The sequence below is a fragment of the Lissotriton helveticus genome, chromosome 3_1, assembly GCF_964261635.1.
Source record: "Lissotriton helveticus chromosome 3_1, aLisHel1.1, whole genome shotgun sequence".
NCBI classification, from domain to species: Eukaryota; Metazoa; Chordata; class Amphibia; order Caudata; family Salamandridae; genus Lissotriton; species Lissotriton helveticus.
This window is the reverse complement of record NC_136061.1, coordinates 1,954,314,287-1,954,336,835: the sequence shown is the minus strand read 5'-3', so window position 1 is coordinate 1,954,336,835 and position 22,549 is coordinate 1,954,314,287. Positions and strand designations below refer to the sequence as shown.

Below are 22,549 nucleotides of genomic sequence, written 5' to 3'. Positions count from 1 at the left end.
TGCAGAGAAGGGTGCTCGTAAAGATCAGCAGCCCACCTGGGGTGCCGTAATAGGAGGAGTTCAAGAAGTACAGGTGGAAGTTTGCGAAGTCTGAAGTACCCGAGCTTGCAACCGGAAACCTGTGCTAGCCCGCACTTCATAGCATGTGGTGTCCAAGGGGTGCTGGTGGAAGTTTGCTGAGTCCGCAAGACCACAGCCCGGAAACCTGGACTGTCTCTGACCTCCTGATCAGGAAGATGACAGTGCCTGACATCGCGGCTTCAGTCCGCGGTCGCCGTCTCCTTCTCCTCTGACCCACGCCACAAGGTACTCTGTTGTTGGTAATATTGTGAGTCATCCCGAGTGGTCTTGTTGTGCCATGTGTGCGCCCACAGCTGGCTGCCTGGAGCAACAATGACTAACACTTGGGGTGAAACATTCCTCTAAATTGGAAGCACACCAGCTTCCGGTTTCACAGTCTTATGCCTATGGTGGTGAGGGTATTAGTAATCCCGCACTTGTAAAGGTACCATGGGGTGCCTTGAGGGCCTAATCCGGATGGACGAAACCAAGTAACTGTTTCCTTCCTCTTAGGTGGTTTTGACAATCTAATCAAAGTGTCTCCAGCAAGTACAAGTGTTCAGTTGGTTGGTGTAGTTTGAGTGACTGTGGGGTGGGATACCAGGCGTAAGGGAGAACTGTGACTTCTTGACCATTACAAGCTGTGAGGGGTATATGATATTGGGATATGTCGTGCTTCATGTGGAATACCTATAAACAAGTCAGCATATATGTTCTGTTGTTACGTGGTGGGAGGGATAGTTGGATTGTGACTACCCCAGGAAAGTATGCACATGGGTTTATGTCACTTTCGATACTGAGTGAATACCTATGACTGGTACATATATGTTCACGCCATTCTGCTAATGAGGGAGGTCGACAACTGCAAAGCATATATAAGAGGTGTATGTCGTTTTGATTTCAATGTGTCTGTGTAATACAAAGACCAATGTTTTATGCATACGGTGAAGAGTCTTTTTGTAGTGTAATCAGTGTGTTGCGAGAGCGGTGCTGTGCCAATACTTTACTCTCTGACCCTTAGGATAAGCCAGACAGCTCTGCGCCAAGCTACCAAAGGGTGCGCACAGGTTATTTTACGAGTGTATCTTACTCATCCTATCTGGGTCAGTGGATTCTATCTGGCTTCAATGCATCCCAGCCAGCTAGAAACTGCTGGTTCTAACACATTCCGATTCCAACTCCTACTGCCCTCTGACTTTCCAGGTCCATGACCCTCTCGCCCTACACGCCAATGCATTTCTCCTCTCCTACTCACATCATTCATTACCTCTTTGCATCTCCATCCCCAGCATTCTCCCCCAATGCTTTCTCTGTCCTCCAAATCATAGTCTCCATTTGGACCATCCCTTCTAACATCTCACCAAATTACTGTCATGTCCCCGTTCAGAGGGCCATGGGGCAATCAAAGCAATTGGTCTCAACCATGGGGGTTGAGACCTTTTACTCCCGATATCCTGATCCCGGCTTACTATAGATCCTGAGCAACTGGGCCAGGTTCCTCTTCAGCAATTAACTTTCAGTGGTAGTGCAGGTCAAGTAGTCCAAGGCTTCTGGAATGGGAGGGGAGGTAGACAGAGGTTTACAATCCAAAGTACACTCAGTAGCAGTAATAAACGATTCTCCAAATACTTGCTTATAAGAAAAAGCAACATTTATATACGAACACAAAGAAAAATAGGGCCACCCCAAACAATACATACCGTCTTCAGAGGTTAGGGCTCAAGTGTTTTATAGGTGGGTCCCTGAATCCCACTCCGCTCTCTAGAGGTTATTTCTCATTCACTGTAGGCGACATCCAGGTTAAGCCCTACTATTAGGAGTTCACCCAACTCTTTATTAAAGTCAAAAGTGTTTCAGTGGCAAAGCACTCTATGGGCGGCAAATTTCCTGGGACCATCTGGCCCGTAAATCAGTTTTACCCGCACCAGCAAGATATAAGTGAGCAGAGTCTTCCAGCACACCACCCACACGGGTGATGAAGCCTCCAGTAGGTTACTTCACACACGGCATCAGTTGGGTGTTTTCGAGTTCCTCAAATGCAGTTCTGGGAAGGCAGCAGCCGCTGGGGTCCTCGTGGTTCACCAGTGCTTGGTAAGTCTCTTGGGATCCTCCCCGCATGTTCGGGGGATGAAAGGAGATGCTCATGTTCCTTATTCGGTGCTTGTGCCCACTCAGGTCACAACCTGGATGGGCACAGGTCACAACAGCGTCCTCCTCCTCCTCATGACGATTGTTTCAATCAGACAGCGCTCCATGCTCTTTCCCTTGTCCTGTTGGCCCACTTTAGCATATGGGGTCACGACTCCACTCTGTACACAGGCTACGGCCAGATCATCACAGCAGCACTGTTCACGGCAGCCCCACTTGGCATTTCAGGAGGCAGCTTAATCTGCACATGGGTGATGACCCGATCAATGCTGCAACAGTCATGTCTCACTTCAGAGGGGCCCTCGCATACTGGGGTTGCTGACTTTTCTCTGTATATGAGCAATGACCCAATCAGTGCAGCAGCCGTCTTTTCACACCTCGCTACAGGGATCTAATCGAAAGGATCCCCCACTACACCTTGTCCTCCAGCACTCTCCTCTCCCTCACAAGACACATTAGTCTTGGCAAGCAGACTTGTACTGGTGTTCTAAGCTTAAAGGGAAAGTGCTCCTTTAGTCCTTGAGTGATGCTCCATCAGAAAGGGAGGCACACTCGCATAGGACCTGTTGACAGTGACTGACTGATCCAGTTTCTGATACATCTCAAAACTTTGCAAATGCTCGTTTTGACAACTTGTCACTCATGACCAACAATCAACTCCAAGGTTTCGTGGAAAGGTCACAAGATCCAATTCCACCTCAGGAGAAATCGCCTGAGAAAACCCATATGCTGACAGACAATGAGCTCTGAGAAGCCATTCATACATAGGAACTGGGATACACCATCTCCATGAAAACAGCACAAACTCCAGTGTACTCGCTCGAAGAAGACACTTTGAAAACTCAAAGCAAGTACTTGAATGTTTCTCAGCGTAAGGACAGGCACATATCAGTCATCGGTTTAGGGATATATCACAAGACTCCTAGGAACACTTTCTGCTAGGCCAAGCTACCACGATTAAAACAGCAGTAAGAGAATTAGTAAATGCACTCTGCTTTGCTATACAAAACTGTGTAACAAATTACATAACAATAAGCTATTATTTGCGCATGACCACCAGCCTTCTAGGTTCCCTCCAAGCCACTGTTTTTCTACAAGTCTACATTGTGTGTATAAATATTTACATGAAAATAACAGGAGTGCTATCTCTAGATCAATTTGACCACAACTTTTGTTTTATAGACCTCACACCTCGTATCCATGTCTTACACCATACTTTAGGGCAAAATTTATGACATCATTGGAAAGTTTGTAAAACTCTCAGATGAGACCTTTTTTGTTGGACACTATTTTTATCATTTGGCCAAATTCCAGTCTGTGCAATGTGCAGATATTGCTTTCCTTGGCCTTGGGGAATTCTGTTATTGTCACACGCGAAAATGGTCCACACTTATGTCTTCGCACATTACTGAACAAACTTGTCCGATGTGCAGATGCCGCTATACTTGGTCTTGGAGCAGTTTTGTTCCTCTTTCGGGTTTGGCTGCCCTTGTTGTTGGCCTTAGTGCCTCATTGTTCCATTCTGATCTAGCAGAAAACCTCTATTTCCTTGGTCTTTTTGCTTTGTTGGTTCGGTCACAGGTGCACTAGGGACAGGCCTCAACCCTATTTTGGAAAAACGCAGACATTTGACTAATTGGTCAGCTTATCCCCACTGCAAAGGCAAATATTATGGTACAGCTGCCCCTCTTAGACCTCTTGTTAAGAAGCTGTAATGGTAGCTTTGAAAAGGTGTGTAACTTTTGCAACATTAAAGGCTATTTAATTTTTGCTTTAGTGCATACTGACACAGCCAATGAAATCATCATAAATTCCCATTGACCTGCTTGGTGGTCCATTTAAGTAACTGAATATCAATGTAGGAGCATTTCCCCTGTACATTCAGGAGACTAAGGCACAATGTTGAGAATAGCGCGTCTTGCTACAGCCCTACGGTCACTTCACATCACATCATGCTTTATGGCAGGTTTTGGCCCATCGTCACATGCTCTACTTGTCCTGGCTGCCTATTTGTAAAGACAATGACATACAATTTTCCTGCCCCGGTTGATGTACTCTCGCAAACTGTTTCTTGATAAGTGGCACCTGCCTCTTTGTCACTTTGGGCCTGATTTAGAGTTTGGCGAATGAGACAAACGACACCCAGTTCACAAAAGTGCCATCCACCAGATTGCAAGTGCATCATTTCATATGGCACTTCTAATACTGTGGCTGACCTATCCGTTCTGTTCATGACAGTGTACTCTGGAGGAAGCTGTGTTTTTATTGCAGTTGCCCCCTTCCACTTTTTGCCCCCTTTTTAGCTACTGAATGCTGGTTTTCAACCCTGCTAACTAGACCTCAGTGCCATTGTTCTTTCTTTAAAACAAGGTGATGTCTTTTTCTAACCCAATTGGCATGGACTTTAGTACCCCTGTAAGTCCCTAGTAAATGGTACCCCTGGTACCCAGGGCATAGCTACTAAAGAGGATCCCTAAGGGCTGCAGCATGTCTTATGGCACCTTAGGGGACCCACAAACAAATCGCACACCGACTGCCATTGCAGGCTGCGTGACATGGTGCAAAACATGAGTAGAAACATGACATACCACACTCCTGTGTGCCACGCCAAAGTCACTGCATATACTTTATGTAAGTCACGCCTACAGCAGGCCTTAGTTCCCTATGGCAGGGTGCATTATATTTTATGTGAGGACATATCTGCATGAACAGATATGCCCCAGTGATGTCTAGTCCTGTTACTAGATATTGCAAATGAACAGTGAAGCCATCTTAAGGTATGCATTGGGCACTGGACAAAACGAGTTACCCAGCTACATAAGGGCTTTACTGAAATGTATTGTGTTTGGTATCAAACACTTTATCTTAATAAATCTGTACTGATGCAAGTACTAGATTTATTATGACATATATCCAGAGGGCACCTTAGAGGTGCTTCCTGAAACCTTACTAGTCCCTCTAGTGTGCTGGCTGACTGTTCTTGTCCGACCTGCCACTTCGGGTGTGCTTATGCCCCTTCCAGGTGAGAGCTCATGCAATCAGGAGGACAGGAACAATGCCTGCTCTAGCAGGATGTGTAATCACCTTATCCAGCAGTAAGGTTAGTGAGATCAGCAAGTCAAGGTCCGAGGCTTTAAAAGCCTCTGCCGCCTTTGATACACGACCCCGGCTTTCCCCAGACTTGGGAAATACCATCCCTGCCCTGAGGTCTATTTGGCACTAGGACAGGTGGGAAATTACAAAGTCAGCAAGTGTGTTACACTGCCAGGCTGGACACACCATTAGGGTGGGCAGCCTGAAGAGAATACAAAAGAAAAGATTCCACCATCTTGTGTGTGGTGCAATTAGGAACTCTGGGAGAGGGTGATGCCCACTCCCCACAGGATTTAGGTGGCCCGCTGACACCAGGAAATCAGACTTGTCTGCTTGAAGAAGGAAGAAGAGCCAACAACGCGAGGACTGAGGGCTTCACCACCACTTGGCGCAAAACACTGCCTAGCAACTGGACCTCCCCAACTGCACGGACCAGGCTCCTCCAGAATGCTGGGCCACCTCCCAAAGTCGTGGAGCACCGACCCACAACTTCACCTTGCCCTTAACATCTCCCATGGAGCAGAGGAGCTGCTTCTCTCATCTGCAGGCACCGCTCACAACATCCGGTACTCTGTCCCGTTGGCCATTGGGCCCACCGATGGAGCAACGAGCCAGGACAAGACTGTTTGGAGCTTAGGAGGTCAGCCCTGCCACAACACCCAAGTCCTGAGAGGCTGACCCATCCCAGAGTCTCCCTGCAACTATAACCAGGGTAACGGGCCCCTTGCAGCAACAAAGGCTTGTTGGTTGTCCAATCCGGACTCCAACAGCACAAAGACAGACCTACCGTCAAGGGACATCAGGATCCACAAGGCCAGCACCGAGAATAGCCCTGCTGCCCTGTTTCCCCTCTTCACCATGTCACTGATGCACAGAATAAGCCACTGACCGCAGCGACCAGATGCTGAAGAGCACCTCTGTACCCGAGCCCCACAGCCTGAGTCTAAGAGAACCGACTATGCCAACAGAGTCCAGAGACCCTCTAGAGATGAGCTCTCTTTGGGTTTGGCCGGACTGGTCCCCCAGTCCATGCCTGCAGCTTCTTTCTGCAGGAAACCGAGAATCGCAAGAGTCTCCTACAGCACAACCCTGCCGGACAAAGCACAACTGCACAGAAGCCCCCCAACACGAGTACCAGTCAACCGACGGTGTCCTTAAGTGCCAGAGACCCTCGAGACCTGAGCCCCCAGTGGGTTCAACCGGACTGGCCCCCAGTCCCTGCTTGCATCCTCATCTCATCAGAACTGTTTTCAATTGACGTGAACAGGGCACCCAACTCAAAAATCCATCTCTGCCCCTGGACGCCCCAGGGCCGACGGGGAAGACATTTAGTGCTGCCTTGGACGATGCTGTCTACTTTTTTTTAATAATTATTTTTATTGATGACAGCATCACACTTTACAACCAAATTACAAACACCATCATTTAGGAGTACAATGACATCGGTACAGACAGCTGCAAACCATCGTTCATGCAATTTCTTCATTAGTGACCTATTTGACCATCTTTATTCCTGCTGCATAAGGTCTGGATTATGCTCCATCTGCGGGAGTTCACAGATTCCACCCCTATACTCGTTCCAACGTCCCCATATTTGCAACCATTTCCTGGGACATCCTCTAGACTCATATATTGTGCGTTCTAATAACATGCACCAATCCATGTCTTTTTCCCATGCTCCCACTGTCAGTGTTTCCTGGGCTCCCCACAATCTGGCAATGTCCCGTTTGGCAAATATTGTTCCTATTGTCACCCACAATTTCCCTTTGTTATTTAAATCGGTGGGTCCACATATATTTAATAGGCATAATTTCACATTAGGCTTTATGCTAACTCCCGTCATTTCTTCCATACATTGTTACAGATCGGACCAATATTTTTTTAATGTGTGCACATTCCCAAACAACATGGGCGAAAGTGCCCTCCTGCCCACATTGCCTTATACACCCCGAATCATTCCTATAACCCATCTTCACCAGTGCTGGGCTAGTGATATAAACTCAGTGGAGCATTTTTAACTGTACCATCTAAATCTGGAGGAGATTGCAATCTCCCTGGGGGAGGCCAAGGCCTCCGCCCATTCCTCGTCTTCCATTTCCGCTACATCATGTTCCCAGTGGGTGGGGATTTGAAGGAGGGGATCAGGCACCTTCTTTATTAATTTCTTGTAGGTCATAGAAATGGCCTTCCTAGGCATGTACTCGTCCAGCATTCTGTCCTCGAGTGGGGAAGACTCTGGAAGGGAGTCCCTTTTAGTAAGTAACGTTTGTAGTGCATGCTTTACCTGTAGGTACCTGAAGTGCTCTGTACTTGCCATATCATACTCAGTCTGCAGCTGTGTGAAAGAAACCACGTCTCCCGCTCTCCACAGATCGCCCACTTTGGATATACCAATCATTTATTTTAAACAGATTTTATTGCTTTTTCAAATGACATGGTTAAACAAATCTCAGGTATCATTCGGATTGTTCGTGAACCCCAAGGGATCAGGTTAACACAATAACCCCATGTTTCCAACTGCAATTGTCCAGCAGTATCTCTTTTAAGATAGAAGGGTAATAATCATAGCAGTCACAGGTTCCGCTTTTAGGCTGCTGCCTTCCATCGACTGTCACAGCAGTACAATAAGGCCTCCCCTCAAGGCTCATCTTCTAGCACAGTTCACCCCATGCAGCTCCTCCCGCAACTCCCACCTCACCACCACCCCCCAGGCATGCGGCTTGTACTCATAATGGGGATCATGAGTCATTCCATGTATTATATAGCGTTGGTAGTACAGTGATGGGTGAATAATATAATAGTCAGGTCCATAGCGGGATCAACAGTCAGGGACATTAAAAGCACCAGCCGATCAATCGCCCCTAATAGGGCCCTGTCCATCTAGGTCTTCCTCCTGGTCACCAGCAACCCAAGCTCTTGGTAGCTGTGCGCCATGTCTGGACAGCATGCGCATTGGGGCCTGTACGATTTGACTGCTTGTACCTGGGATAGAGTATCCTTGCAAAATCCCTCCATCCAACCCCCAAAGCAGCCGTCTGTCCATTTGATATCCCTGGTCCCCCTAGGGCCTATAAGTGCAGTAGTTAATAGCTGCTAGATGAGCGGGCCCAATATTATCGTTTGACATTCAGGAGCCCTATACCCCTGTCATACCATCCCCTCATAAGCTTCTGCATCGATATTCGGGTGGCTTACCTTCCCACAATAGGTCTCTGTGGGCACTTTTTATGGCCTTAAAATATTCTGGTCGTATTGGGTCAGGAGAGTTTTGTAGGACATATAAGAAACACGGCAAGGACATAATTTTAAAAAGCGCTGTGCGTCCTAGTAAAGACAGTGGGAGTGTCTTCCAATGATTGACGTTGCTTCTAAGTTGCTGCAAAGGGGGTGCGAGGTTGCACTCATAGTACCTAGCCGGGTCTTTGGTGACAAATCCCCAAATATCTAAATCCCTCCACTGCTTCTTCAATGGTATACCTACTGGGCAAGGGGGGGGGGGGGGGGGGGGGGATGTGCCGCTAAGAACATAAAGAACTGATTTCGCTCAATTAATACATTAGCCTGAGTATTTCCCAAAATTTGTGAAGATATGTAGTGCTCTGTTCAGTGGGGCTCTAGGTGGCGCCATGTATAATAAAATATCATTGCGTACACGGAGATGCGATCCTCCCAGTCCTCCAACCATCTAAGACCCCTCATGATTGGATCCTTTTGAATCCACAGCGCTAATGGGTCCAATATTAAAGCGCAGAGCAACAGTAATAGAGGGCATGCTTGTCTAGTCCCCCTCTCAAGGGTGAACACTGGGGACTTCCGGTTATTTATAACTACTTGGGCCATTGGGTCTCCATACAGGAGTTTGATCCAGCTGAGAAAGCCAAATCCGAATTTCTTGAGAACTGAGAACATATAGAGCCATTCAATCGTGTTAAATGCCATGGCGGCTTCGAGGGACACCACTGCGTCTTCTCACAAGATTGCAAGATTCCCAAACACCCCATCACCCCGTGCAAACGGGTCAGGTTAAGAGAAGTGTTTCTTGCTGGCATAAAGCCAGACTGGCCCGGGTGCACGTGTTTTGTGATGACTTGTATCAAACGGGTAGCCAGCAGTTTCGCCAAAATCTTGGCCTATGCATTAAGCAGTGAGATTGGTCGATATAAGTAACATTTAGTCTTGGGTTTCCCATTTTTGTGGATGACCACTATAGTGGGAAGTCTCTGGTCCATCAGAAGGATCCCCCTTTCCCGACTTTCCTGAACCATTTTGGCGAGATGTGGAGCTTGTTTGCTTGGTGCTAGTTTATTCAACTCATTAGGCAAACCGTTGGGACCCTGACATTGCCTTTACTTACCTTAAGTCCAGAAGAGCATTCCTGAAAGTTGTACACAAGTGACTGTATGCAGTATATGTTTTATCCAATAGGATAACATTACCACATCAAAGCTACATATACAAGTTTTTTTTTATACTTAAAAAAGTTATAACTCGAAAAGTACTTACCCAATTACGATGATATTGGTGTCTCACATAACATAACGTGTATTTGTAAATTGCACGTTCACCAAAGGTTATCTTGGCGCTGAATAACAGACGTTTATTGTTACCCATCTCAATAGTACTCATTTTATTAACTTCAGAAGGATGAAAGGCTGAGTGAACCCACCAGGATTTGTTCCTGTGACCATGAGGTCAAACACAGGCCCCTAGAGTGGACGCATTAGTTCACTAAGCCACCAGACCACTCATAAATTCATTTAAAAATCTGTTAATTTTATAAATTGGTGTTGATCTCCTTCTTGAGTGTGTGTATTATTTATTGACTGTGTATGCAACAGATGCCTAACACTTACCTCTGATAAGCCTATGGCTGCTGGACCACACTACCACAAATAGAGCACCTTGGGATTGTTCAAGCAAGCCCCTGTCCACTTATAAGGGATACCTGGACTCTTTACATAGCATAACTCTTTTTGGTATACTGCATAAAGAGTCAGCTTCCTACATACCCCATTACCAGAATCTAAATCAGGCCCTTTGTCTCTAGGTGGAGCTGCACCCATGTCTTCTAGTGACACTTGGATCATGACAACGCTTTTTCAGTTTAGTTCCAGGTTAGGTAGGCCTGTGTGAAAGGTGAGTTGAATATGGGGTCTAGTCACATGATGTGTGTTTAGATATTTGTATGTATGTATGCCCTTATTTATAAGTCCTAAGTTACAACATCTGCATAGCTTTGCTGCGCCCACTTTTGCAGACAAGGTGTTATTGACTCAGCTCTTTGCATTGGTAGATTGGTTCTGCTGCCAACTGTACCTCCCATCCCTGTTCTATCACTGCCACTTCAAACGAGAACTCATCTAGTAAGCTAAGGCTCAGGCTTAGAGCTCTGGAAACCTATAGCAAGACACTGTGGAGTGAGAGGGTCAATGTATATCCCACGGCACCCTTTCAGAGCTTCTCCATTAAATTCTAACATCTATGCTCCCCATCCCTGAGCACTAAGGGAAATGTGGAATGCCATGCATCTCTCTGCTTCCAAACTCCTCTAAATCCCTTGACTCTACATGTAAATATACTGATTTGCAAGAGTGAGATTGTTGACAGAAAAAGATTGTCTGCAATCATTGTGAGGAAGAGCTACAGGGAACATGTCAACTGCTAGCATGTGATCTATTCACTCTGCTTAGTTTCTTTCTTACTCAAGACCATTCAAGCTGGATGTATTGCTTGTTAAAACCACCATCATAGCGTACCTGACATCCATACCCCCGATTCTCTCCATCCTTACTCCACCCAAGCCAACCAATTTTACCTTCTATTGTTGTGTATTAAAGGCGTCTGCTGTGCCCCCAACTTAACTCCCACTCACCTCTCCTGCCTTTCCAAAATCTCCACATTTTTACTTACACCCTTTCCCTTCTTCTCGTCTTTCTCTGCCTGCTCGATCAAGTCTCTCAAAGCATTTGTAAGCGCCTGGTTAACCATACATCTGATCGCCAGGTTATACATTTTGGCCTTCTCTCCATCTTTACTTCTGTCCTACCACTTTTCCTTCTCAGTCCCTCACTCTGAAGAGTCTTAAAGTGGTCTGATATGGCCAAAGGCAAGACATTCAAAACATAAAAATGAGTAAAAAATGAGAGCACATTTCACCATTTTCCAGTTCCACTTTGAGTTGAGTATGCTGCTGACCACCATACCAATCCTGTACTTATCTTTACTCCCAACACCTCTCCATTTCTTCTTCTCATACTCTGCGCTCTGACCCCTGCCCATGTCCCTATTCTTGTGATGCTTTTTTTCTTGTATTCAAATGTCATTCTTATTTCCTGAAAGTGTCAAATGCAGAATTTGAAATTGAAAACAATAGGTCACTTTCAAGGGTGACTGCAAAAGGGATGTGAGATGAGAGAAAGGAAGGTGGACGGATAAATGTGGAGTGGAATGGCAACAGTACACAGTGTAGAGTGTCCATGAGGAGTGAGCTGCAATAGACACAAAGGAATGAAGGTTTAACGAAATCAGTGAACATAAAAGTGATAATTGTGCACATGTGGAGAATATACGTATATGGAAACATTTGGCAATCTATAAGTCTTTTCAGAAGCGATAACGTAGACTGCCTTCACCCTACCTGTTGCAGACTGTAGATGTCATATTCCCCGGGTGGCATTGGCACACCAGCACTGGCAAATATCCGTTTGCTGCCAGACTTGGTGCTATAGAGGCGAGCCACGTCTGGTTCAGAGCCTAGGATTGGCACATCTAGGATGTCTGCCACAGCCAAGTCATCCTTATGCAGGACACCACCAACCATGTAGGCTTCCTTCCCTTGGATGAGGTTTTGAATGCGTTTGATGGTCTTGGGACTGAACTTCAGCAGAGTGGCCAGGCACATGTGATGAGTCTGCAAAGACAATATCAGTTAGCCTGAAAATGATATTCTATCACATAACTGGACAGAATATAAAACATTTTCGTGGTAGGAGTGCCACAAGTTCGAACTTGCTCCTCAAAAGGTTAGTAAAGTGTTATACAGGGGTGACAGATAATTCAGTGTTAGAGGTATAGGGACGAGGAGGTTTGTGAGGTAAGGTTACAGTTAACACAGCTGCCGAGTTTGACACAGTTGCAGGCATTTACGGAAAAAATACACATAGTGTGCTCAAATTAACCAATATGACATGCATTAAACTCCTAAGAGGGTACTAAATTATATCATAGGATATGAACAAGATTCAGTGAGCACCAGACATGCAATGTGTACGAAGCACTCCTCCGATGTACTCTTTTTTCCAAGAGGCACACATGTTAGGTATGAAGTGCAGTTTACTAGACCTCCATGACTAAGCAAGAGTTTATCATGTAGGTTTTACCAGGGGATCTGGAGGGCTCATAATTCTCCTCCAGAAGTTCTTCCCATTAGAAGTATCAATAATCAGCGCTGACGACCTGGTGCAGTCGTGATGGTGACTGGATCGCTAGAGGATTACCAATGGACGCTTACTAGTGTGTACATCCCCACCAATGGAGTATACAGCACTCTGGTCTCTTAGCAGTTTTCTAACTGAAACCTTACCGTGGATGTTGATCATGGACCGAGACAATATTGCCTTTATGGACCCAGCCTTACATGTCAGTAGGCCCACCTCTTCGCATTGGACTGCAATTTGAGCTATAGGGCCAGTCTCGTTGGCGCTCAGTAACACGTGGCGAAGATGGCACATGCAGTATACCTGCTACTCAGCCCCCGCCCCACCACTCATTCTCCTGAATCGACTATCTCTTCGTACTAATGACAAAAATAGCTGCCATAATCCTGCTAAAGGGATTATCGGACCATTTCCGAATAATCCTAGTACTGTGCCGCCCAGGCACTGGGGGACACACATAGTAGCAGAAAGATAAGGAATAGATACACTTTCTCAGAGAGGAAATATCTGCATTCTTTGAAATCAGTTTTGGGACAGTGTCTTCATCGGCCACTCTTCAGGAGGCATTAGAAACAGTGATCAGGGGACAGGCCATATCCTTCCTGAGGGTGCAACCATGGGGCAGAGAACCTGAAGTAGCGGCACTTGAAGACCATGTTAACAAACTAGAAAAACAGTTAATGGTTATTATGAATGATGATAACACACTTAGACAGCTCAGGTCAGCTAGACTTTTGCTCAGGCAAAGGCTGCTTAAAACTGGGAGAGTCACCTGGAAAAACTTCCTAACACGGGATTTACAAATCTAGTGATAAGGCTGGCCAATAGGGAAGTGGAAGCCAGGTGAGTCCCAGCAGGTCTTAACCCTCAAAGGAGAGTTGGTCACTGATCAAATTGCAATAGATAAAACATTTGCTAGTTATAATAGGCAATTATATAAGAAGCAAACCCCATCGCAGACAGAAATCGAAAATCCTATCATAAAAGAGCTCATTAAACATGCTCTATGACCAGAGTATCAACTGGAGTTAGACTTCCCCATAGCCCCTGGAGAGATTCGGGAAGCCATTTCAGGGATGCCAACTGATAAGACACCTGGTCCCTCCTGTCTCACACTAGAATCTAAAAAAATATATATGCTTCACTTATAATAATATTTCTAAAGGGAACAGTTGAAGAAGCCCTTTGCCACTGTTCCTCTGTGGTGCCACAATTGACATCAACTTAAATAAAACCAGACAAGCCGCCAAAAGAATGTTCGTTATAGCGCTCAATTTCCCTAATTAACAGTGAAAAGAAACTACTTAGACAATAGATTGATTAGGGTGATACTCACTATAGTTCACAGTGACCAAAACGCCACCGTTTAAGGTGCCTTCATGTGGCCCTGGCGAGAGCCAGGACACTCTAGGGCTCAGAGGGTATGTGCCAGTCCCGAAATGTCGTTGATGCCGAATCCGATGGAGATTTTTCTGCCTGCACTGCACCACCTAATTAAACATGGCAGTACAGATGCAGAAGGCAAAATGCCATGGCAGGGTGGCAAGGAAAAGCAGAGGTGCAGGGGGCACCCCTGAAAAGAAAAAAGAAGCAGGGGCACCATTGTGCATCCCACATAAAGAATAAAATAATAAGCACAGGGAAGGGACGGTCAAATAACTGCAAAATAAACACATGCCAAGATTGAATGTGTTTGTCCTGTGGTGAAATATCCAAAAATCAGGACACAGTATCACTATGTGAGGAAGATAAGCTACTGTACATCAAACAACCTGACAGAACCATCCCAAAAGTAATTAACAATTTGCAAGTGTATGTGGAAGCTTTTGGCCCTTAGGCAAACGGGAAAATCAACCTATGTCTCAGTTACAGGAGATCCAACAATTTGCCTGGCTTTGGCCCAAATGAACCAAGCAGGGAATCAGAGATTATTTTAGGTATTTGGGTATGTGCGACGTGGGAAAACCATGCAATTGTTGGGATCTGAACGTAGCTCCATTGTTCCAAAGTACAAAGTAAGATTTGGAGGAATGCCGTACTCTTCCAACTTATATATATGGTAAGGGAGCACTGTTTAAAATTATCTCATTACCTTGCTTCAAATATGTTTCACAAAACTAGTCACAAATACTGTGAGTTGATAAATACAGAAAATGTAGCTAATATAGAAAAGCACATATGTATACATGGATGTAAAAATAGTTCAAGTGAATTTGGCCAAAATGATCGCTTTCACTTCTTTTTTGAAAAATGTTGTAGAGGGGTTCAGTCTCGTGTCAGGAGGCAAGACGTTCCATATCCTGGGGACCATTCCTGAGAAGGTCCAGTTGTATGTTTTCTTGTTGGAAAATCGTTGAGGTTTCAGTAGAAGGTTATCGGAACTCCTAGTAGTTCTGATACCACCCGATGGTACCAATTTCTCCGCTAGATATCTTGGGGTTTTGTGGTGCAGTGCCTTGTGTGTCATGCAGGCAATTTTCAATTGGATTCTGGCTTCGAGAGGTAGCCAGTTGAGGGCACGAAGGTCAGGGGAGATGTGAGAATTTCTTTTGGAGCCTGTGATGAGTATAGTGGCTGAGTTTATTGAGGCTCTAAGGGGGGCTGTTGTAGATCTGGGAAGGCCACAGAGAGCGACACTCCCATAGTCCAATCTGGTAATAACTAGAGTCTGAACTGCCTGTTTAAAGTCATTTGCAGGTATGAAGGGTTTCAATTCGGCCTGGCCGGTAAATTCCGTCCCGCTCGCGGAATTTTGGTAATTTCGCGTCCCAAAGATAACGCGAAATTGCCCAAAATTCCGCGACTTCGCTAAATTTTTTGCTTGTTCGCGTTCTCAAAATGCGTGTTCGCAAGATACTTCCCCCCCAAGCATGCAAACAGCGATTGCGAACAGGAAAAAAGCATTGCGAACAAGCAATTCCACGTGTTTGCAGAATTTCTGCGTGTTCGCTGAGATTTTTCACCGTTTCGCAGAGATTTGCGTAATGCAATTACGCAAATTACGCCCACCCTTCTCAGGGTATTCATCTGAAAATGTGCTCCTTTCGTTGCTGCGCTGATGTGATTTTGCATATTAAGCTTATTGTCCAAAGTTATTCCTAGTGATTTCACGGAGTCTATAATTCGAGGTGGTGTTTCATCCACTCACGGACGATGGTTGTTTGGCTGGGGGGCGAGATGGGGGGTGGGGGGCGATTAGGAGGAATTCTGTTTTGAGGGTGTTTAGCTTTAAGTGGTTTTTGGCGGGCCATGTCTGTGTTTTCTGTAGTGTCGAGTTAAGGGACTTGATATCTTCAAGTGAGTGGACCTTACTGTAAAGTTGTGTGTCGTCTGCGTACATGTGATATTGGACATTTGAGGAGTTGAGAAGCTCGGTGAGAGGTAGCATAAACAAATTGAAGAGTGTCAGAGAGAGGAAAGAACTCTGGGGTACTTCTAAAGTGACAGGGGTGGGCTTAGATAAAGATTGATTGATCTTGACTCTTTGTGTTCTGTTTTGGAGGAAGGAAGTGAACCAATTTAGAACTGTTACAGATAGTCCCATTCTATGTTTCAGGAGGTCTAGTAGGTTTTTGTGTTTGACAGTATCAAAGGCTGAGGATCGGTCGAGCACGATTAGCAAACAAGCTTTGTTTTCGTCCAATATTTGTAATGCGTCATCTATAATGTGGGTAATCGCTGATTCGGTACTGTGCCCTGTCCGAAAACCAATTTGGAATTGATCGAGCAAGTTGAAGTGGTCTATGTGGTTGCTAAGCTGCTTGTGAACACATTTTTCTAATAGTTTGGCCAGGGTAGGGATGTTGGATATAGGGCGATAGTTATTCAGGTCAGACGGGATCGCCAAAGGTTTCTTCAGGATGGGGGAAACCTGTCCAGCTTTGAGGATATCTGGGATGGCTCCTTGGAGAAGGGAAGTGTTTATGATCCTAGTCCATAGAGGCACTAACACTGGAATGGAGTCTTTTAGGTGGGTTGCTGGGAGAGGGTCAATAAAGTGATTGGAGGGATTCAGAGTTGTGAATGTTTTTAGGATATTTTCTTCCTTAATCAGTAAAGTTCTATAGGCCGGTGGCGTCCCCAGAGTGTTTTTCCAAAAATGTGTGTAGGCGCCATATGATGGAGGACTTGGAGTGGTGGACATACAGGGCACTGTTGGGCTTTGCAGCTCATCCTCATTGAGTGGTTGTTTGGTGACAGAAATGACCCAGCATTCAGGCTGGGGGTAGACCTCAAGACCTGGCCTGCAATCTATGATATATGGAGCAGGAATCCTAAATACACCAACATTGGTCACCAGAATATCCCATATTAGCTGACATAATGGCCTAAAACATATCAAATGGCAGGAAATACTAACAAATGACACTCCTCTATAGCATGGTATGTGGCTCGCCCACACAGCTTGCGTAAATGGATTCCAAATCTTGAGACCTCCTAGTCATATCAAAACTGGGACATGTGTTGGTGTCCAATCACATGAAATCATTCGAAACATTAACCACTGAATTTTTGCCTTGGACACATGGTGTGCAGCTTGTAGCTCTGCTTCCTTGCGAGCACTCACTACCAATCTTGTGACGGTATGATAGCACAGTTTTAGCTCCCGATTCTCGCAAGCCACCTACTACCGAGCTTAAGACTTTGCTTATGAACATTTTCATTAACAGTCTGAGTTGCTACTGAGTGAATCCATTTAAAAGTGTTAGAGCTTGAGAAATCCATATACTGGATTTATCGCTTAATATTGGCACTATCTTGATGCTTAGTCCTGATGATGAACCTCACAAAATAAGTTTATTAGAATCGAAACATTGATAACATATACTAGAGGACTGATTTTATTTAAGATGTGGTACATCAGACTCTGATTCTGAGTTGTGTTGTGGAAATGTGTATTCATATAAGCCCCTAGGTTTGTACATGTGCCTTTTATATAGCACCTGCACACTTTAGTTCACTCACTCACTTTTACTGTACCATTTTTGTTGGAGCACCTTTTTGCGACGCAATGTTTTCATAGTTGTTCATATATTTTCTCTGAGATGTTTCTAGTGCAAAAAAACTGGACTTGACTCCTTATAAAAACCAATCAATTTGAGGCCTACACTTTACCCGCAGGGACGAGTATTCTGTTTAATTACTGATTTGCCCCGGTTCCATGGGTAATAGGGCTGCACATTTTATGTTGCACATATCTACACGTAAAGGCCAGCAATGCTATCTGTGGTTGATTTCTGTAGAATGCACGTATCTGCTCATAAAAGCATTTGCAATTGCAAACATTAGTGCCAACAGAAGCTTTTCAATTGTGGCCAGGTGTATTTCTGCAAGGAAAAGTATTTTTTCACAGCAGCCCAAGATAATAGCAGCTGGTGATGAAAACTCTGTTAACCTGTTTTCAGAGGAAATGTGGCTACTTGCTGTATTCCCTAGAAGCAGAGACAACCTCCCAGAAATACCTACGCTCTGTGATGTGTTTGAGTATTCTCCTTTGAGTTTCTACTTGCTAGAGTCTCACATCGAGATATACGAAGAGTCTGCTTCGATCTCACACATTTTGAACCCCTGCCAGTTTGGTAGGCAAAGTTCTGAAGCATGCAGCATTATTGTTTTCTATCAATACTGGACTTCTTGATTGTCTACGCAGCACATTTCAGCACCCCCTTGTGATGCACTTGATGCAGAAAAGTTTGGAAAGTTGGTCAATACATAACGGGGACCCACGTACCTTTTCTTTTGTGATATTGGGGTATTTCCAAGATTGAGAAACATATTAGCAAATAACAGGTGCCTTATATAAAAATAGTATGTTTTTGGTGAGGTAGCGAGCTGGGACAATTACGAGTGCTGTTGGGGTGCGCAAGCCTTGCATCATTGCGTTGCAAGCTGGTTGATACAAATTTGAACAGGCGCGTTCTGTTCCGGAAACCCACCAACGACAAACATAGATGCGCACAGATGTCCATATCGTAATCCGGACTCTAACTACACCCTTCTAGAAACATTCAATTTTTAAATACAAATCCCACCAATGTGCACCACAGAGGCCTACATTAATGTGCAGGAGGCAGGTTGACTGTCACCGGCTGCGCTTCCGGGTTGTGCCATTACATCACCACGAGGGCTAGTGATAAGTATGACGTGTGATTCTCCTCTGAAGGTGTGTCTGCCGTTTTCATTATTTAGTCTTAAATGGACCGTCTAATTAATCAGCACGAAAGCTGTGTGTGCTTATAGTGAATGAAGGCAGTGGCATGGCAATGTCAAGTGAATGAAGGTAAAAAAAACACCTTTGAGAGTGTCTTGACCTTAGCGCGAGAAATTAAATAAATCAAATAAGACACGAACTAATGAGTTTAGAGATAGATGTGATGGAGAAAAAGTGCAAAAATATTAGAGAAGGGGTAAAAAGTTGTATGAAAACGGGGGTCAAGACAGGAAACATTTTTAACAAAAATATATAAACCATTTGGAAATACAGATACACCAAGCAAAATGAACTACTACAGTTTGCTATGTAAAAATTAGACCAGGGCAGACTATATACTCGTGATGAAGAATGTCAAATGCTGGCAAGTGATGACGAATTACAAAGCCAGTGATCACAATCGTATGAGATAGAAGAGGACGGTCCATACATAGCTGGAAGGCAGAGCAGCACCGGGTGTGTAAGCAGTGTAACTTTCCCCTTCTACTGCTCAGGATTTGAAGAAACCAGTGCCGTATTGAGAATGTATGGGAAACCTGAAGCTGTTTGTGCTAGCCCAAGAAACCTGCAGACTACACAGCTCGGGTGGAAACTTCAGAGTGGCTATCACATATCTATCTATCTATCTATCTATCTATCTATCTATCTATCTATCTATCTATCTATCTTTCTATCTATCTATCTACCTACCTCAGATGCTGCTAAGAGCCAATGATCTGATCTTCGCAAGCAGAAATAATTCCGGAGAAATAACCGAAGGGTGGATGTTACTAGAGTGAATTCTGGGCACAGCAAAACAATAAGTAAGTTATTTCATAGAAAATGCTGACTTTAACTCTGAACTTAATTAGAAATACAGCTGATGCCCAGAACATGCTCAAATTGGAGCAAGCTCTGATTGTTACACCTGACATGACCAAACACTGCCAATCACCTCCCACCCCCTTCCCCAATCGTAGTACTGCACCCTTAACTTTTACGCCTCACCACTTTCAAATGTCACTAGTCACCACTGTACAGGCTGTACGATTACATATATACAAACTGCAAAACTATGTTGCATCTTGGCATCTCTTTTCATGCATAACGCCCAGCAACACGTCACTGCTACACAAACAAATGATGGACGGAATGTTGAATAAATCATACATTCACCCCCAGTCAAGAGATCTGGGCTAAATCCATCGTTCTTTTACTCACCATGCCACCCCAGTTTGGACCCAGCCATATGCAAATCAGTCTTGACCCTGTGCCTCATGGGAACAGTCCAGGCCAAACTGCTAAGCCAGGTCCTCCCTGAACCGGAAACGAGCATCCTGGGACCCGTTTCTGGGTATAACCCTTCATCAGCCAGGCTAGATTGAATCCAGTGGCACAGTGAGCAAGGGACCCACGTCTGGGCATACCCATCCCACTTAGGGTGTAAAGTGCTACACAAACAAATGATGGATGGAATGCTGAATGAATCATACATTCACCCCCAGCCAAAAGATCTGGGTTAAACCCATTGTTCTTTTGCTCACCATGCCACCTCACTTAGGGTCACTACAGCCCAGATTGGACCTCGGGCATAACAACAATGGCACCACTCTCGGGCCTCACCTCAAGCTAACACTTCAGTCGAGCATAGGAAACTGAAAAAGGCGCTCTTCTCTTACTCGACCACCTAGAAAGCACTTTGAGTAAGAAAGTGATCTACAAATGATGCCATAATACAAGCAATGGTGAAGGATCTGCGCAGAGCGTTTCGCTATCCACAATCCTAATTCATTGATAGCACTGTGCCTTGTTTGTGGTTGTAATGTGTTTTTGGGTACAGTATGTATAACGGAGGTGCAACTCTCTCTATGATATGCTCTGGAATACATCAGCATGCACGAAAAACACAGCCTTCGTGATATTTCTTAAAGCGCTTGGGAGTTAAATGTTTTCGGTACCATTTGCAACCTAACACCTATTCTTCTCAGCCCGCATTCTCTTATTAAGCGCCCTCTTTCCGCTCCACGCGCCTCATTTATAATGTTGTACACGATGAATGCATTATTAATAGCCGCTGGGGTTGCGACCTCTGCTGTAGTGTAGCTGTTTAAATTGATAAAAGCTGTTGAGGTGAGGTTGTGTAATCGCTCACATCTTTAGTGTTCTCCTAAGAGGCTCTCTGGGAATACCACTAATTACTACGCATCTGTATTTATTTGATCCACGCAGAATCCTCCGTCTGTCACTCGGATAGAGGCTGCCGGCCTCTGCATAAGAGTGATTCATCGCAGCAGTCCTTCTGGCGCGGGCTGGGAAGCAGGCAGCTCCCAGAATCAATATGCAAACACGAGAGGAAAAATACCTCAGCGGCGGGGCCCTTCTCTCGGCGGCTCGACGCGCCTGCTCTCGGGCAGGAGGATGGACTGCTTGGGCTGGGGAAGACAAGATGATACATAAGGAAAATGTATATTATGTGTAGCCCGATAGGCCAGTCTAGTGTGATCAACGAGGCTGCCTGCAAAGTACAGGCAAGATGACCCCAGTCACCCCTTCACAAGCATGGCCGTCATTCAGCGACCCATGACATGCCCCTTGTGACCCCTGGCACTGTCTGTGCCACCCCAAGCGTCAGCAGTGGCAAAATCAGTGGCAGAAGCAGTTCGTCCTCATGGACGTCAGTGGGGGCTTCAGTCACCTCGTTTTTTGTCCATTTTTTATTACACTAATAATTAATAATATTACATTATTCGCTATTAGTTTAATAAAAAATGGAGTACAAATAGCTGGAATATGACTTTCATGTGTGGCCTGTGCGTGGAGTTGGTGAGGGGGAGTCGTCCACCGACAACGACAAGGAAACTTAAATAAAACAAAAAAAGAAAAGCGCTCCCTGCATCGCCGATAGGGCGATGCAGCAAACGCAAGTTAAGTGTTTTTCTTTTTTTAAGTTTAAGTTCCCTCGTCGTCATCTGTCTCACCGCTCTTACCTGCCCAGGCCGTGCCAGATGACTTTCCCCAGCAGCTGAGGTACGTAGAAATGCTTTAAAATGTATGTATGTTGTGAGTGTGCTTGCAGTTTTGAGTGTGCTTATGTAACTGAGAGTGTGTTTATGTGTGCATGTGTAGGCAGAGTGCGTGTGTGTGTATCTATCTGCGAATGCGTGTGTATGTATAAGCATATGTACGTATGAGTGCAAGAGAAGGTCAAGGGGCATGTGAAGTCCCTTCCACTACCCCATGCATGTTGGTGAAGTTACAGGAACTCATTGGTCAAGTGTGAAAAGGAATATCTTGTAGGTGGTTGAAAGAGATGTAGAGGTCGAGGCAAAGTCGAGCCAAACTTCACTTACACTAGACACACCAGTCTGGAAGTGCACCTGCTCAAGACCACCCAGACCCGAAGGTGTAGAAGGAACATCACATACCATTTCACCCCAGTGGCATCACACGGTGCGACATCATACGAGCTTTGACATGCTGTCACCTTAAGGTGAAATGTCACACTTTGCTTGATTGACTTACAGGAAATTACACAACTGAAGAACCATTACACTTATTTACCACCTACACATAAACTAGGTAGCTGCCAAGAAATCCAACAGTGTATGATTCCTTTGTGGGA

The 22,549-nt window shown here is 45.1% G+C and overlaps 1 protein-coding gene across 4 annotated transcripts in view; it reads right to left on the bottom strand.

Moving 5' to 3' along the window:
* The window catches only part of IQCH (IQ motif containing H), an 887,303-nt gene that overhangs the window by 368,717 nt on the left and 496,037 nt on the right, over positions 1-22,549 (bottom strand). For all 4 annotated transcript variants that reach the window (XM_078683047.1, XM_078683049.1, XM_078683045.1 and 1 more), the window contains one exon: positions 11,939-12,211. In XM_078683047.1, coding sequence (XP_078539173.1) covers positions 11,939-12,211 — 273 coding nt within the window. The remainder of the gene's footprint in view (positions 1-11,938; positions 12,212-22,549) is intronic.